An 18,245-nucleotide genomic window follows, 5' to 3' on the forward strand; every position below is an offset into this window, starting at 1 on the left:
AAAAAAACCAAACGCTTTCCTGAGCAGGAACTTTCCATACAGGAGCTTTCCATACAAGGTGTCTACGACCTAGAGCAACCCCCGAGAAGCCAACCTTCGTCGAAACTGTTAAAATGCGGGAGCACACTCTGCGTGTTGTGTCGTGAGATCGGTGAATGGATTTTCTAGCAGTGTCCAAGGGGGATGATGAATCGCGCGTGGCCCCCTTGTCTTTTCGTCGAACGCAGGGGCGTTCACCAGAGGTGGGTGAGTTCGACGGGGGTACAGCGACCGGGTGGAAAAACTGCACCCCGAGGGAGGGGGTTGGGTGTGTGTTCGTCGACGAAAATGTAGGTGAGCCGACGTTAAGCCGCGGCGGAGTTGCAGGCTCGCGCGCCCTCGAGGATGCATTGAGACGGTCACGAACGACCAGAAACAGGCGGTTCCACGAACTTCGGCGCCTACGCGCACCCTAAACGCGTACCATGATCACTGGACGATGGTAATTGATGCTCTGACCTAGTATCGAGGCCCCTGGATACGCTCCAAACGGACCAGAATCGATTCTCCGGGCTCTCCCGTCCGAAGAGGTCTCACGAAGGGATTTATCAATTCCAACTAGGGCTAGGACGACGGACGCATTCAGGTGTCACGATCTCGGAGATTTCCACTTTCTTAGATCTTGCTCGACGATATTTCGCTTTGAAAACCGCGGCCCTGATTTCGGACTGTTTATTCGTGGACATGCTCCGGGGACAGCTGTCGGGACGTTGTCTGGAAATGGGAGATTTTTTTTGTTTGATTCTCGATACCGAAACGGGGAATATGGATGTGAATTTGTGAGCGATTGTCAGAATTCTTGGGCGTTTATGGGTACACGGAAGCATCGATTATCCGAATTTGGGTGAGAGACAAGGAGTTTAGGCAATTACGTGAATAGATGTAAAAGCGAGGAAAGGTTCGATAAGCAATATTTTTTTAACGAAGACGAACATTATTGTTGAAAATATATATGTGTATTCGCATTCTAGAACGCGGGCAGGGAGATATGTGTGAAGAAAAAATATAGAACATAGTATCAAGAAATATAGAAGTAGCGAAATTTTGAAAAGGACTTAAGGAATCATTTTTTAAGGGAGTCTGTTATCTATGGTTTGGGTCAATAAAGGAACAGTTGTACGTAAACAGTAAAAGACAATAAAACACCAATATAAATATATGTAAAGGTAACGTACTTCCAATGGTTACACGGAATACGCAGTATGATTTGACTTGGCGATTAGTCGGCCATATACGGTCTATGTCTCAATCTGTTTTAATTTTTCATTATCTTATATTCTAATACCTAGATTCCATTATATTCCTTTTACCAGTAAAGAGTGTTCCACAATTTCAAAAATTACAATGATATTTTGTAATATATTTACGACTTTGAATGTATACCAGGAGAAATGGTTTCTTTAATATTTATATACAACTTATTAAATTTTTTTGCAGGCTACTTGTATACCGAAGCCTAACTTTCGACCTGTTCCTTCTCCAATGGAAAATTCCATCGGCTACTTCCTCGTAAAGGAACACGTCGAAATTTGTTTAAAAACAGCATTACGAAACCCGGAATATTTATGAAATCATACGTCATTCGTTTCCATAACAATATTTGCATGGACAATATAATTAAGTATTGTAAGAACTTGCACGAGGAAACAATATTTCGCTCCATCTTCGTAATTTCGTATTGCAGGGTATAGGAACAACGACGAAGGATTTTTATCTGCACATCCTTTCCTTATTGATATACCATGCCCGATGAATTTGAACGATTCGAACGAACGAATCAGAATTTTCCAGACGTTCCGTGTGAATCAACAAGATTAGAAGAAAAATCCGTTAATTGGACCTCGGGTTCAGACACCGTCGGGTACAAATTGGATCGCCTCCCTCAATCCCCTCGCTGATTACTTATCGTGGATATCGATTATATTCGTAATGGTATATAATAGCGTGTCCTGAACGAAGTCAGATAAAAACCACGCTTCGCTAGAGCGTGTCCCTTTTATTCTAATGAGGAAAGGATGAGATGCATCTTTATTTTCCTGTGAGCAAATTTTATTTATTGCTTGACAAATAATACGAGTGTATTATTGATGCATATGGACTGTGTAACGAAACGACAGAAAATAGATGTATAGAAGAAGTTGATATCAATTATCGGATGTATGAATTTTATTTTGTCATTTAGAAAAGAAATGTTTGTTCGTACGTCCATGAAGAAGTTAGTATTTCAACTAAACAGTTAATGGATGTATCTGTAGAGCTATTGCATTTGATAAAGTTGCCTGAGGAGAATCTAATCACACTGTGCACTATAGGGATAATGTACTGCGAATGGAAGCTTTAATTACATCTACTCTAGCTTCTCAAAGGAATGTGACAAAACAAACACGAAGAATCTTACAAATAAGCAATATCCATAGAACGTTCTTCTATAATTATTCCTCAACGTAGAAACATTCTGTCATTAAAACCGACCGTAAACGACCCCCACGAAGGTCGCCGAAGACCTGGAAAAAGTATTCGCAATTCGCTGATCCCGAGTGACTTGTTTTCGCTTTCCTCAAACATCTGGATAAACCTGACCAAGCGAAGGTGCAACCACGGTCGCACGTGGGCTCGCAAATAAACCTCTGACGGTCCCGGACCGTTATGTCGCGTCTTAGCCTCGAAAAGGTGCGAGGACGGCACAGGAAAGACGAAACACATGTTTCGTATTAGATCTTTCCTACCTGTCGACCCGAGCCAGGGCGCATAGAAAGTGTTTAACGAAGAATGCTACGGGCGGAACGAAGGTAACGCGGTGGCCTAGGGAACACGTGTTTCTGGCAGAGGTCGTAGACATTGTCCACGGGGAAGAATCTCGGAGGACGGCAGGTTCCTTCCGGAACATATTGGCAACACATGTTTCCCATTTCGGGATGCACTTTGCTTTTGGCAAAAAGGTACTCGGTAAGGTGGTTATACAACCCCAGTCGTAAACGGCAGGTTACAACCTGTCATTCTCGATGGCACCTCCGAGGTTTTCGTTCGCAGCAAACGTGACGTCACACGTGACAATTTGCTGCCGGAAACGTGAGAAACTGTCTGCATTTGACCAACACGTAAAATCATAGGGAAAATCGTTTTTATTAAATAGAATTCTTGTTCTTTTGAAAGCAATATAAAAATAGACGGCTTCCATCATCTTAAATAAGTTTGGCATTACGTTCAGTATCCAGGAGAAAATAATTTATTTTTACCACTGATATAGAGACGTAAAACTCCAAGAAAATTAGACTAAAGAAGACTAAGAAGACTAAAACTTGTCTTAAATCTTCTCCTCTTCCTCTCAAACTTCTAGACCACCCCCGTATTAACGAGTCTCCTTAAAAGTCCCCCAAAGAGCAATCACATTCCAGCCAGTCATAAATCGCGTTACGTAATGAGAGCAACCCTTTCGGCAATTACCAGCCGGCCATTCCATCCGACGTCCCCGATGAGCGCGAAAGTTTCGAGAGCTCGAGTTCCGAGGAGTCCTAAAATTCCCAGGACGCGATAGAGCGGTGGCATCGGCCGCACGGGCTCACCAGCTGCGAACGGAAACCGAGGGAGGGCTATAATATCCTATGGCGTCTCGTCAACGGAACAGTACGGCCACCAGCAATCGCCTTTGCTTTCGATTTTGCCACCCGCCGACACGGCGCGGCGTGCACGGTCGTCTCTATTCGATTCACTCGGGGCTTTCCCCGAGCGACCTTAGCCGTCTACGACGTCGTTCTCCGTCTTCTTCGTCCTTTGACTTCTTCTTCTATCCCCCTGACGCTGTCATTCTCGCTCCGGCCTCGCGTTCCCATTCGTCCCTGTCGCTCCATCGGGAAACGGGGAACCCAGACAGCCAGGGGTTTGCACGTGCGTGTGCTGAGGGGTCTTTCGACTGACCCTGCTCCAAGGGTGGAGCTTAAAATAAGGGTGGTACCGCACGGCTTACCTACCCCATCGTGAAACAGCATTGGGGATGAGATGGAAGCGAAGGGACAGCGGTAGGAGGAGAGACACGAGGACGGAGAGGAAAGGACCTAGCCCCGACACGAGGTCTCCCCCGAAGAGAAGAACTCCGTGCACTAGTCGTAATTTAAGTCCGTCAGACACCAGTCGTACGTGCTTCCCCGTCAAGGTTCGCGTTCTAGGTTCAAGGTCGTGACAGGAATCGAAATTTCGAGATTGCAATCGTTTTTATATCGCGCGGAAGTTTCACCTGGTCGTCGCGTTGATCTCGAAAAGTACAAAGGAGGGAGTGTTGAAGAAGTTGCATGGTACCGGATACTAGTGTCTTGGATCGACTCCGTTGACGTGGAAAGAAACTTGGAAACTTTCGACGTAACACGTGGTCGGGGACATGTTGTGACTCGAGGAACGTTCTGTGCCTTCCAAGTGTCCGAATGTCACCAGCAGGGCCTCTGTGGTAGCAATCGTGCAGACGTTCGACGGAGTTCGTGCAACGGCGAGATAGAAGATGGCGCCCATGGTCGAGAATCATGGACGTGGTATCGTGTTAGGAAGCGATCCTTATGTCGGTAGCTGGAGACGCAAACAAGCACAGAAAGGTACTGCTGTTTTTAATGGTTAATCGACGATTTGACATCTTTTATAGCTGGTATTTATGTGTGCGTTACGTGCTGTTATTGAGAATGTGTTTGCCAGTATAGTCTCTTCCAAGAGGGAGGAATGAAATAATTTCGTTGGAACCATGAATCATCGATGTACCGAGTTTAATGGCAAATTTTTGGACGAACTACGGGATGTCATTATTATGGTGTACGTTTGCTACGAATTCTTTTATTTTTTCTCGTGTTTCATTTGATTCTTTTGTTATGGCCTACAATTTCATCCAAGTTCATCCTTAAAGTGGACATATGACATGATTCTTTTATGAGCCACAAAAAAACATTACAGTTACGAGAATAATATAGGACATTTGTAAAGTGTATGCGGTAGGTGTAATTGAAACTTCAATGTGTTAAATGTGATTTCAAACGTGGCCATCAGAAAATTTTTATTTCTTTGATGAATCACATTCTGGACGACCAAAGACAATAGTTAGACATTCATGAACGGTAATTACCGTAAATATGGCTACCCAAGAGCTCGCAATTCATTTTAATATGTCTTAAATACACGTCATTGAATCTCTCTCTATCTTGTACTGTTACGAGTGACTTATAAATATTCCAGAAAAAATATATTTTAAGCTTTTCTTTCATATTGCATCCAGAAACAATACTTGTAATTTAATCTCAAATGAAGGTTTTGAACATTTCCAAGTCGGAATTATTTTTCCCAGACGATCAATTGCAGAATGCACTTCAAGCCTCCAGACTCGCATTTCCTCGGACATGTTCGTTCCGCAATTGCGAAGCGGGAGAAAGTTTCACGATCCTCTTTGTTCCGCGAGAACAAACGATTTTTAAACGTGCATTCTGGGAATATAGAAAATAGGCGTAACCGAGCTATGTTATGCTTATTAGCTTTACTGTGGCGATTCTAGGTACCGCGTCAATGTACCGCGAACCACCTCCGGTTCTCCATATCTTCTTTACTTTCCTTTCTTCCCGCCATCGTACGAGTGAAACCAATTGAACCTAAGAATTCTACGATTCCATATGTCACAATCGAATTACTTTAGTATTAATCTCAATAACATTAAATGCAGTCGTATCAAGCTATGTATCGAACTAAATAACATTAACTTTTAAATGAAAATCTGTTTATCAAAAATGAAGCTTGTGTTCAAATATCAACGCACAACTAACAACTTAACTACTGAACTGAAATGATTCGTTACGACCGAATCTAAATCAATTATGGAAGAAATTGATATAGAAATTTACCTTTCTTTTCTACATATCAATAGCTCCATAATATTCCAGAAGAGAAAGTAAATTTAAACTTATATTAGAGGGACCAGAAAGTAATGTCGTTTCGTTTAGATTAAATTCAAACAAAATTCGTTACCAACAACCTTTTGCTATCTAGCGTGCAAATTTTCACAACGAGTTGATAAATGATAAACAAGTATTGACACTCTCAAAAACGACATTCCTTTCCGGTCGCCCTAACACATTTCACTTGTGATGGGTTCTTTTCTAAAAAAAACTGTGTGCAGTGGATTCCAATTAGATTTACTGACAATGAGTGTTAGACGATATGAGAGTAGCTTTTGATTACTCTAAAGACGAATGACATTTTTACATGCCTCGTGGAATGATATTGCAACCGAGTCGCACAATCGGTGGATGAAACGACGGGGCAGGAAAAAAATACATTATTCAAGCGAATTTCCATCCGTGAGAAGTCTCGGTAGATGGGTAGCTACGTCGTTAGGTTGCTCTCTTGCCGGCGTTTTAATGACGGGTTTGCTCCCTTTGCTTTCGGTTCTTATAACGAGAAGCTTCGACGTCGTTACGCCTTTCGCGCTGTATCATTCCTCAGCCACGAAACTCCATCGATTGCAATATTGGCAACGTTACACGAGAAAAATAATTAAAGTGAAGATGTTCTTGTTTTTGGACTCTACGAATGAAGGGTGTGAATTGTTAGTTGGATTTGAACAGCAACTCAAGTACAACAAATATACATTTATATTAAAGATTCGACAAGGAGGCTTGTAAACTATGAAATAAGACATCAATTTGTAGACTCTATTACTAGCTTTGTGCTAAGACAGTTTCTCGTTACAGAAGTTGAAACTAACCCCATCCTAAGGGTTGAAATGTTACGTATTTTGAAGATTGAAATAAATACTAGGAAATGTTATTATATGTATATGTACACGTTTCATCTAGACATTCAGTAAAATTTAGCTCATTTAATGAAATATTGTTTTCCAATTTCAACTTCCAAAGTTCTGGCAAATTTTCGGCCTATGTTTTAATAGAAAAAGACCCCGCGCTGAAAAAAAAGTCTCAGTGCTATAGATATTAATGTGGCAGAACTGTGTCCTACTTTCGTCGACCACTAACTGGTAGACGCTGAAGAAGCAATTAGCGAGTTCTCGTGTTTTCGTCCCTTTTCTTCCCGCGAAACTTCTAATCTTCCCCCTGTTGTCTTTCGCCGCGTGAAATTAAAGTTTTCGAGGTCAACGAAAATTGAAATTAAAATTGAAATTAGTTTGGTAAAGCCGATCTCTGTTGTTTTCAGGCTGCAGCCCTTCTTCGGATACTTTGGATCTGAGCTCGCACAATCATCATCTGAACAATAATTCCATCCTCGGTGCTACTGGGCCGCAGGAAGTCGTGATGAAGGAGAAAAGCAAGAATGCAGCGCGTTCGCGCCGCGTGAAAGAGAATCAGGAATTTTTAGAATTGGCGAAGCTGCTGCCACTTCCGACGCCCATCACCACGCAACTGGACAAGGCCAGCATCATTCGACTGACCACGAGCTACCTGAAGATGCGAGCGTTGTTTCCTCATGGTAATGTATACATTAGGGTGGCCGATAAGTGACGTAATTTCTTTTACATTAAATTCAAACAAATACATTCTTAATACATTCTTAATAAGCTCATATTTTTATCGATAAAAATCAATGAGCTAGTGAATGATAAATAAGTATCGAGGTTCGCAGAAACAACATTACTTTCCATTCCACCTAATAGTACATAAAACAAAATAGAAAACTCTATTCGCAGTAACGATTTATAGATGAAAAATGAATAGTAACGTTTAAGCCACTCACAGCAGAAATTTCCTAATTTAATGAAAAGTAAAGAACTATCTTTAAAAAACAGCAAGAATACAACACATTTTCTGTTTAAATTCTTACTCACTAAATATGAAATATTATCTAAGATGCCTCTGGCCAAATTAACCTTTTCATATCCATAACGTTAAATACAGTGAATATTATTTCCTTTCTCGAATGCACAACTATGAAACATCGTGCATATATCTCGTAATATTTTCTCAACAAACTTTACACGAATTGCATTCGTTGAGTTTCCATTCTGAATCAAATTACTCGAGTCTACTTCAAAGCATACATTGTTCGAGTGATAATTTTGCTCCACTTTGCTGTCGTCCTTCGCCAGCCATCTTAATTCACCTTCGACACTTAATAGACATTTTCGAGGGTTTCATCGAAGTTAAATCGACTTTGTGATATCATTTTGGGGAGACGACGGTGCAGAAAATTTGTCTGCCATCGAGGGGCCGTGGTAACCGCTCGACAATACGAAACAAATCGATTAGTTTGCCACGCAAACGTCTACGTGTGACGGAAACCACGTGCCAGCAATAAGGTTCACTTAGCGGTAAACGGATGAAACGCTATTCTTTGTTAATTCAGGCACCGGACACTTACGCGCAAAGGGCAAATAGTATCGGATGAGATGGATGTGATTGCGCACTTAATGCATTGTTAGTCCCTGGTGCTTTGTAAGCAAAGCATGGGGGCTGTTATAGTGTTACAATGGCTCCTCCCGTCTCGCCTCCCTTCTTACGACATCGGTGAATTGAATTTCAAGTGGCTGCATCCCTCTAGAATACGGCCGCGTCTTTATTCGTTGGAAAAAAAGGAGCCCAACGAAAAAGAGGCGACGCCCTCCCCTTGCGACACTTTGAGGGTGTCTTTTTCGCTCGCGGGGAAAATTAACGCAGGAACGATTAAACGTGAAATTATTCCAAAACAGCATTTGAAATAAATATTGATTTGACGACGAACCAAAATTTAACCTTCTCAGGCCTGGCGTCCACAATTGAGGACCCAAAATTAAAAAATTACCGACATTATCGTTTAGAGAGAATGTCCTTATTTGTGCACATAAAGAAGGACCAGTTTTTCTTGAAAACTACACCATTACCATTATTTTTTTACTTTTCCTATACTAATGTTAGCCCAAATTAACCCTAAAAATTAAATGACATTCGTACGAGAAAAAAATAATTCAGGTCTGAAGGGGTTAAACAAAAATAGTACAAAAATGTTTGAGAATCACCTTAAGACTTACAAATCATTCGTCGTGTTTATAATACTCTCATAGTCCATTGAGCGATGTCTTTAGATCAAGCACACAAAATTAAAAAATTCAAACAATTGTAGTAATTAAAAAAAATAGCAAACTCTCACCGATACTCTCTACCCCCTACACTTCCTCCTCCACTATTTGCTATCTATGAGCGATAATCTTGCATGAAAAAAATTGTAGAAAAATTTATGTCATGGTCAAATTAGTGATTACTATCACGCGACTCGACTCTATGGATAAATGATTCTCTTAATGGTCTACTCGCGTGGGAATTATCGCGCGACAACTATCGTATCAAATCTATTATTAACGTGGCACGAACGAGCCGATAAGCGCGATATCTGATAAAATTTAGCGAACGGCACGTCGCTGACGAGATGCCAACGATCAAGCCATTTTCCGCGAAATTCCACGAGACTGCAGAAAACGCCCCTGCAGCTGCGCCCGCGTTGCACGCGCTTTGGCTGTATTGTAATTAATGCGCGGACACGGAATACTTGGCTATAGGCTTAGTTACACGTTGAGTATGAAATGTCGCTAGAAACATGTATATTGGATCGTCGGGGTAAGGAGGCGAAGTGTATCGCAATGTGTGCCATGCCCTCAGACGAGACGTCTTTCTTTCCGCCATTGATCACTTCAAACACGCAGCGTGGACGCAAACGATGTTTATAGTGTAAAAGATATAGAAAGAAGGGAGCATCTAAAAGTTCTTGAAGAAGATTATTGGTGCATACTTCTATAATAAGGGAAAAATATAGGGAAAGGTATAGAAAAAATTTTGTAGTCTGAGGAATCAGTGAAAAATCGCATAGTCTCGAACAAGATTCGTAATTCTCTGTTGTGGACTTGTGCCCCTTGGAATATTTTTAATTTATAGCTCCAAAAATTGACAAGAAATACGAAATTTCTGCCGACGAAATAAAAATAAACAAAAAATTGTTTACTGACGAGACCTAACAGCGGAAACAACATTACGCGAAATATTTACAATTTGTACTGATAAAATATTACAATCAGTTTCGTTCCTTACGGTTCAGAAAATTGAGCAGAAGATTCACGGTTGTAAAATCATTTTTCAGGTCTTGGAGACGAATGGGGTGCCGCCCCGCCGCCCATCAACCCGCTAGAATCCGCTATCAAGGAACTAGGCACTCATATTTTGCAAGTAAGTGCTCATCGTTCTTCGAATCGTGTCGTGTAAATCTGTTAACATGTATCGAGTATAGAAATTTCATCGTGTCATGCAAATCTGTTAACATGTATCAAGTCAATCTAAATCTCAGTTTTCGATCGTCAATGGTGTTCAACAGTTGTAATTAATTTGAAAAGTGACGAGACAATGGAAATTTCAAAATATGATTCGAGCAACGAAAGAGAGAATGATCTTTTGCAGCATCGGCCTGGATTGGTCCTGATCGACGGTTTCTCGTTTCAGACTCTGGACGGTTTCATATTCGTCGTGGCGCCCGACGGCAAAATTATGTACATAAGCGAAACGGCCAGCGTGCACTTGGGACTGTCGCAGGTCGGAGATATCCCGTCGTTTATTTAATTAATAATTCATTTTCATACGATTATACACGTAACTGTCTTGCGCGTGCATTGCAAGCTTCGGACAAAGAGGATCGAACAGTAAATAATTCTTCTAGTCGTTTCGAACAATCCCTTCGATTGGTTTGAAGTTCTTAGTATTTCCAGCGTCGCATTAAATAAATCAAGAGATTGCTTCTAACGACTAGAAGAATAACTTCATTATTTTCTTCCCGCGATTATTGTCACATTTTTTTAAATGATCACAAAACTTGGCGTGAATTTGGAATAATTTGCTGACGGAGAGTGTCGATGTGTGCAGGTGGAGTTGACGGGGAACAGTATATACGAGTACATCTACCACAACGATCGCGACGAGATGATGGCGGTTTTAAACCTGCCCCAAAGCACCGCGGACCTCACAGGCTTCAGTTTCTCCCCGCCTAATTCGAGAGGCGAAATCGAGCTAGAGCGTGCCTTCATCCTCAGGATGAAATGCATCCTGGCGAAGAGGAACGCGGGGCTGGTCACGGAAGGATACAAGGTAACTACATCAAATTTCATCTATGTTCTACATTCATTTTAAATATTCTGTGTAACGTATTTGCAACCGTAGGTGCCAAAGTGCTACCTCACTTGTTTTCAATCATAAATAAATATTTACCGATACAATCCTCGTAAATTTTGTTCGATGTTGTGTGATATTCGATGAAAAATTAATTTTCAACAAGATAACGTAACTGTATTTCAAGAATCAAGTAACGATGAAATAACGTATTATTTAAATTTGAAATAAAGTTATTAAAAAGTGTTGAGTGCTCTATGTACTAACGTCACGTATGCGTAACAGGAATGATTTTTTATTTCACTTTATTATGATATGATATTCAGAACAGTTTCTCGTATGTACACAATCGTTTTAATAAACATATTGGAGAGAATGCGTTAAATTTCCTAAAGAAGTAGTAGTTAACCAAATATTCGTGTTTTCCTGAAGAATATTTACAACGTGCAATTTTTATCTCGTGTGATTCCCAAATAGTTGCATTTTACTACGAAACAGTAAAATATTCAATGCTACAAATACAAAAAATCTGTATTTCTACAAAAATCGAAAAATGCTCCAAATTTTTGAACAGCATAATGCACGAATAAAGGTCAATACGTTGACTAAAAGTCATTCGAAATGAATCGCATTCTTTGCACGAAATTACGAATCGTTGGCAGTGTGAATTCCTCCACGGATGTGCGCGTAGCGAAAACACGCTACCGATTATGGGGGTTTATATTGGCTTTCATAAATCGCGCAATATTCGCGGCAAACAAGCCGGTTAAAGCCAATCCGTGAGGACCGGAAGAAGAGCCGAACGGCGATTAGCATAACGCCTAGGTTGCTTGCACAGGAAATCATAAAACGAATAAAAATTCGAATGCTAAATAAAAGATAAGGAGTGGCGAGCTAAGTAGGGACGGCATTGTCCTGGTCACGCGCGAGTCGAAAAGAAAACGGCCACCAGGTAGATGCGCACTGCCTCAAATTCACTCCGTCTGCATCCGTTCCGTACAATAAAAACATCGTCGTTGTGTTTCGAATATTGAAATTTACGCAGGTTGCAAAATATACGCTACTCCTTTGTGGACCTCTTTATTCCTTGTTTCATCTACTTTTCGGATTTTTTTCGGAGTCCTTAATCTAATTTAATTTTTACTTTCCAATCATTGGATTTTTATTTCCATGGTTTTACTTATAACACCTGTTACCTACTCGATCCCACTTTTTTTTACTTCTACAATCCCTGATGATGTCTTGAGGCAACCTAAAACGTGACCGATTAAACTACTCGCAATGACACCTGAAATAATAGGTCTAATTTCAATCCTTTCACCTGCCACCACAGCCCCCTCAAGCCAAACCAACAATATCGCCATTTATTTTCCAAGTTTACCATCGAACCCCCAGAAACGTAAAGCGCATTACCATTCATTACCATTCACGACTCACACAAATTACTCTCGTCTATCCGATTAAACCCATCAGCGCGACCCAGATCCAGATTTCGTCAGTACTAGCTAATCTTAATTTACGATCGTTAGCATCGCCACCGATTCACCGAAATCGGGAAAACCGAGCCCCCTTTTTCCCCGCGGATTGCCTCGTCCTCGCCAAATGTTCGACATATGTCATGGCAATAACTACGTCCCGATCGCTATACTTAACAACGGAAAGAGGTGGAAGCGTATCGGTCGAGGGACAGCGAGGGACCTGCGACACTTCGCACTTGCCAACCAAAGGAGCGAGCCCTCGAGAAGGAAAATGTTTGGCAAATAGCTCGTTCAAGCCCGCAGTGCTATGATGACCGTGGCTCTCGACGAAATCGCACACAGAAGACCCCAATAGAGGCGTTGAGCAAAGTCATGAATGCAACCCCTGCGTGCTGTTTAGGTGAGCCCGGAGGGGCAGCGGGGGGCTTCGTTGGAACGAAGGCAGGTTTTTGTATGGCACTTAGGCGCACAAAGACCGAATCGTAGTTGGCTTAACTTTGCGGAAGTGCGAGCACACGTTTTGTCGGATTTACACGGATTAGTGCCGAGTATTCCGAGGCGATTATCGCGAGGAACATGGATGAGTACGAAACGAAGAAAATTTGTGGATAATGAGGAATTCAAGTCAGATTTACCCTGTGAGTTGTAATACGTAAATTTAAAAACTTCAGCTATTGTATTTAGTACGAGAAATAAGAATGTAAAGAGACACACTTAATTTATATAATATTATACTTAGTTTTCGTGAATAAGATTGATTTTTGAATCATGGTATTCAATACAAGGCACAGGTAAATAAAATTATACAACTGGTTTTGCAAGTTCTGAAAAGGTATACTGATTTTATAGATATATCATTGGATATTTGACATGGAAAATATAAGATTATCCATTCTTGGACGAGTCAATCATATTACATTCAATACTACACTTTAAAAATCAAATTTTTAAACGACAACAATATAATTCCTTACACTTATTCGGAATACAATCCTTGAAGCATTCATTCACAAAACACTGTGTTCAATGTGTTAAAAAAAAGTTTAACATGCTCCGTCGTCCATATTGCAACTCGTAGGTTTAAACTTCCACGGCTTTTATTTATAAATTTCTATCACTTCCCTGCATTCTATTAGATGTAGAAATTAATTCTATACCTTTACGTTCACAGTTATAATTCTAGTACAAGTTGTTTCCAACAACCCCTAATAAAGAGCAGTAAAGTGAAAACAGTCAACGTCGAGCGAAGCTACGAGTCAAGCTAGATTATTTCTGGCATTATTTATTTCAACGCCTAATATATCGAGTAGCACGTAAAATACAAGTACAAAGACAGTTGGATGACGGTTCCCTGTAAGTCGGATAGCCTATCAGGGAACCTCTCGCAGCTCGCAGGCGTAGTCGACTTTCCAGCAGCTCGTCTCTCGAGTCGGTCTCCAAAGTGAAATCGAGCATGGTCGCGCGCCCTCGTCGCAAATTATTTTCCTTTTCACGGCACCCTCGTGTTCCTGTACTCGCGCGTTACACAGGAATTGCATATGAGAGCGAACAGATATATGCAACGCGGGCATACGAATAAGCCTATTTGCTTTACAAATTCCGCTGGCGTACTCGAGACGCAGCGCGGAAACGCGGACGGTGAACGAGGCTTTTTTTCGTTTCATCGGCCATTTAATTAAGCAGGAATTGTTAATTTGTTAGGAGTGCATCGTTCCACCGCGAGAATCCGCACTTCAACCCCGGGGAACCGACGCTCGAGTGTCGCACTTATGCTCTATCAGGATTCTTGAATAACGTTGAGAATAATCGCATGCACATGTGTAACTAACGATAAGTCGCCGTGTCAAGTGTTCCGAGCTTAATTGCGACGCTTCGTTTCGATTCACTCGAGGTACCCCGGAACCCACTTGTCACCTTTTAACTGTCCTTTGGTCACTAATTAACGATGATTTCTCGAAGATGACGAGGAATTGATGTTGCTGTGGGTGAGACAGCATTTGCGATCGTCGAATGTGTCTACGAGGATCATGAGAAGTTTAGATGACTTCTGTTAAATTTAACTTCTCAAATCACTTGAAATTTACAGTACTCATGAGGGGGAAATAATGATGTTTTCATAATAATATTGCTACGACCTTTATAATAGTCAAGAAAAAAAAAGAAAAAAGATAGAGACTATTATTTAAGTTTTATTTTACTCTATTTTACTATAAACTGGATTAAATTGAAATTTGTTCAAGATTTACTCGTATTTCTCTATAATTCCTTGTCTAAGTATTATTATAGTGTGAGGAATAGGTACGTTTAAATCTGACAGGCATTATAAGTACCTTAAGAAAAGATTTCGAAGTGACTCTTACGTTCCTTGAAAGGACAAAAGCTCCTTTAACCCACAAGCCTTCCATTACCAATATTATATCACTTTTAAGATGTAAAATTGAAACTTGAATAAACCTGACTCCGATTTTTGTTATTAAACTCCCTGAAATATAGTCTACTGTAATGTACTTAATTGTTATATTATGCAGTATTCCTAAACGTATAGGATATTTTCGTTTATTAAACATTGCCTTCGTTTTTTGCAGGTCATACACTGCTCTGGCTACCTAAAATGTATCATAGAAGGACCAGTAGGGTCAGAGTACGAGGACGGCACAGGTAGATGCATCAGAAACGTTGGGTTGCTGGCGGTGGGTCATTCCCTGCCTACGCGGTCCATAACGGAAGTCAAATTACACCAGAATATGTTCATGTTCCGTGCATCATTGGACCTGAAACTGATATTCGTCGACACTAGGTAAGCAACGTTTGCGATAACCTCGTTAGTTATCCTAGACGTGTTAATTCCTATTCAAAGTTGAGAGGTATTATATTAATAGATCCGAATGAAATGTAATCTTTAAAAGCAACCACAAACTCATTACAGTGGTACAATAAATTTACTTGTATTAACACATTCACGACCGGCAGATACTTTAAGTTTCTAACACCGAGTACTGACAAAAATAATAAAATTCATCAATTTGAAATTGATTTGATTTCATAATTTGGAATAGAAACCAGGAATAGAATTTGAAGTAACGTCGATTCACGTCAGCGATCGCAGATGTGTTAAATTAATATAATAAAAGTATACACCTGATATATCTTCAACTTGTAAAATAAAATAGTTGAAACGTCGCAACCAGAAATAACTTATCTTCTCGATAATATATTACTGAATTATTCACGATTATGGAATCAGAATTTCTTCTCTAAGGAATCCTCGTCTGACCTATGCTGCGAGTATTAAAAAGGCAAGGAATCGCTGTTATAAAGAAGAGTCGACGTCGATCGAAACGACTAAACAAGCTAGATTATTTCTGCCGTTGTAATTACGGCGCGGTGTTAAATTGCGCCGTCGATATTTCGACGCCAATGGGGAAGGGTCGCAGGGGTCGGCGACCATTAAAATCAGTTTCGTGTTACCACGGACCGGTGGACATTCGTTCCTTTTTCATTACTTTTTTCACGTTTTTTTTATTCGCGTCAAATAAACATCCACCGTGGACAGGGCTGTATCATATATGCTCGCGATGCATGTACATTGTACACGCTGGGAAATGAACACGTGGCGATGTATAAATACCAGGAGGGGGTAACGCGACGGAACGCGGGATGAAATTTTATACACGCTTGGAAAATCGATTTCCCCGATGACGGTTATGCGAACGTACACAAGGAAATGTTTCGAATAATATAGTAGGATGTTCAAATGAGATAATACGCCAGAACTGGAGGGTTATGGAAATGGAGCTTTAGTTACTACGAGTTTTCTTGGTATTTGATGGTATATCAAAATTAATGGCCGTTCTGTCAACGTAATCTGCTAAGAATCATATGTAGTTTCGATGACTCCAAGTTCAAAGCGTGATTTTTGGGGACCTTGCAAAGCGTGTAAAAAAATATTGTAGCAAGGCATATTTTTTCCAATGTTGCAGGATGGCCGAAATGACTGGGTACAACCCACCTGATCTGATCGAGAAAAACCTCTATCATTACGTGCACGGGTGCGACGCGTGCCAGCTGAGACAGGCTCATCGAATATGTAAGTACTCGTTTGCAAGTATATTAAAATTCATAAACATTTGAAACTAGATTGTGAAAACATTACGCATAGAGTGTTTAATATAATCAATAAACGCTTCAATGAAGAGGGAGAGACAAGGCGATCTCCGAAAACAATCATATGTGTGACAGTGAAGGCAATTATTAGAAACTTCATTATTTCCTTTGACTTTTGTAATGATAAATTTACCAACCGAGGATAGCTTTGTTCTGGAACAAAAAAAGGTTAAAGAATTATTATTACTACAATACAATGAAAACTGACGTGAATTCACATTAGCGGTCGCGAATGTGTTAAGATAGACCCTTAAACCTTTTTTTAGATAACCCAGACCCAACCCAATTGTCTTTTATCTATTTATCATAAAAATCTCTTACGTTTCGTTCATCCCTTGTGTTCGCAGTGTTATTAACATCGATACCACAAAATTCTCTCAGCAGTAGTTTAAACTCTCCCCCATCTTCAACGATTGGTACCCTCCGTAACAATTACCATTAAATTCTCAAAATCACAAGAGGTTCGAATTGGACTCTGCGCTGAAGCTGCCAGAATGAAGAGACTCGTTCCCATTCGAAAAGTCTGATACGGTTCAGGGCAAGTAGCTGTCTTCCGAAATAGGCCTTATTCTCCCCGTCGTCGGTCGTAGTCCGAAAACGGTCTCGAAGGCGTCGACGTGGTATCAGAGTGCTCGAAGAAGAGGCTCTCGCGAGGCCAGAAGCAGCTGACGCTGCTTAACACGGCGACGCCCTCGCTGACGAAATATCCTTTGATCTTTCCTTCCTCCCATCCTCCATCCGTGTCCCGAGCTTTCGAGTAGAGGTAGCGCGCGAGTATAACAGAGCATTTCTTTTTTTCTTCTTTTTCTCTCCGGCCGCAGACGCTACCGCGCGCCAACACGTTAAAGCCTAAGTATGTGCATACGTAGTAACATACAGGGTGTACATTATTGATTGAACAATGCTGGCTACGAACCGCCGCGAGAGCAAAAGAGAGGCTCGCTGCGTGTACGTATCTGTGCGCGCGAGAACGTCAGCACCGCGAGGGTGAATAGAAGGAAGAGAGGGCGGGAGGTGGGAAAGGGGGACGGTAGGAAGAGGGCAAGAGAGGAGGAGGCTGTTACTGCTATCACTGTTTGAACAGACTCGCAGTTTCACGAGCGCAACTTCAAGGGAGCCCTGACATAATGCCACTAATGTCTGCGCCTGCGGATTGTACGATCGACGTTACGCCCAAAAATTTTCTTTCAGCTCGCCTCGGATGCCTCCCTCCCCGTAATCTGCACCGCGATCTAAATCCCAAACCGAATTACCCTCTGCGTGAAAATTTCTGTTTGTCCCCGAAAGAAATTATAAAAGGAGATTACTTTGGATGAACGATAAAAGGTAGACGGTGAAAATTGTGTAGGAGACGTGTACCTCTTGGTCGCGAAGGGGTTAACCCATTCTCTGCCAACTACGAGATGTCTCGTCATTCAAAGTAATTGTAATTACAGAAAACGAATTTATAGAGAGAAATAATGATCAA

The 18,245-nt window shown here is 41.1% G+C and overlaps 1 protein-coding gene across 4 annotated transcripts in view; it reads left to right on the forward strand.

The window, feature by feature from the left end:
* The window catches only part of LOC128891346 (protein single-minded), a 41,146-nt gene that overhangs the window by 20,125 nt on the left and 2,776 nt on the right, over positions 1 to 18,245 (forward strand). For 3 of the 4 annotated variants that reach the window (XM_054150772.1, XM_054150773.1, XM_054150774.1), the window contains 6 exons: positions 7,213 to 7,485; positions 10,120 to 10,205; positions 10,476 to 10,565; positions 10,893 to 11,114; positions 15,199 to 15,410; positions 16,594 to 16,700. In XM_054150772.1, coding sequence (XP_054006747.1) covers positions 7,213 to 7,485; positions 10,120 to 10,205; positions 10,476 to 10,565; positions 10,893 to 11,114; positions 15,199 to 15,410; positions 16,594 to 16,700 — 990 coding nt within the window. Of the gene's footprint in view, positions 1 to 4,490; positions 4,620 to 7,212; positions 7,486 to 10,119; positions 10,206 to 10,475; positions 10,566 to 10,892; positions 11,115 to 15,198; positions 15,411 to 16,593; positions 16,701 to 18,245 lie in introns of those variants that run through there. The other variant, XM_054150771.1, reaches the window with a different exon arrangement.

This window comes from Hylaeus anthracinus, unplaced genomic scaffold (genome assembly GCF_026225885.1).
Source record: "Hylaeus anthracinus isolate JK02 unplaced genomic scaffold, UHH_iyHylAnth1.0_haploid 12001, whole genome shotgun sequence".
NCBI lineage: Eukaryota > Metazoa > Arthropoda > Insecta > Hymenoptera > Colletidae > Hylaeus > Hylaeus anthracinus.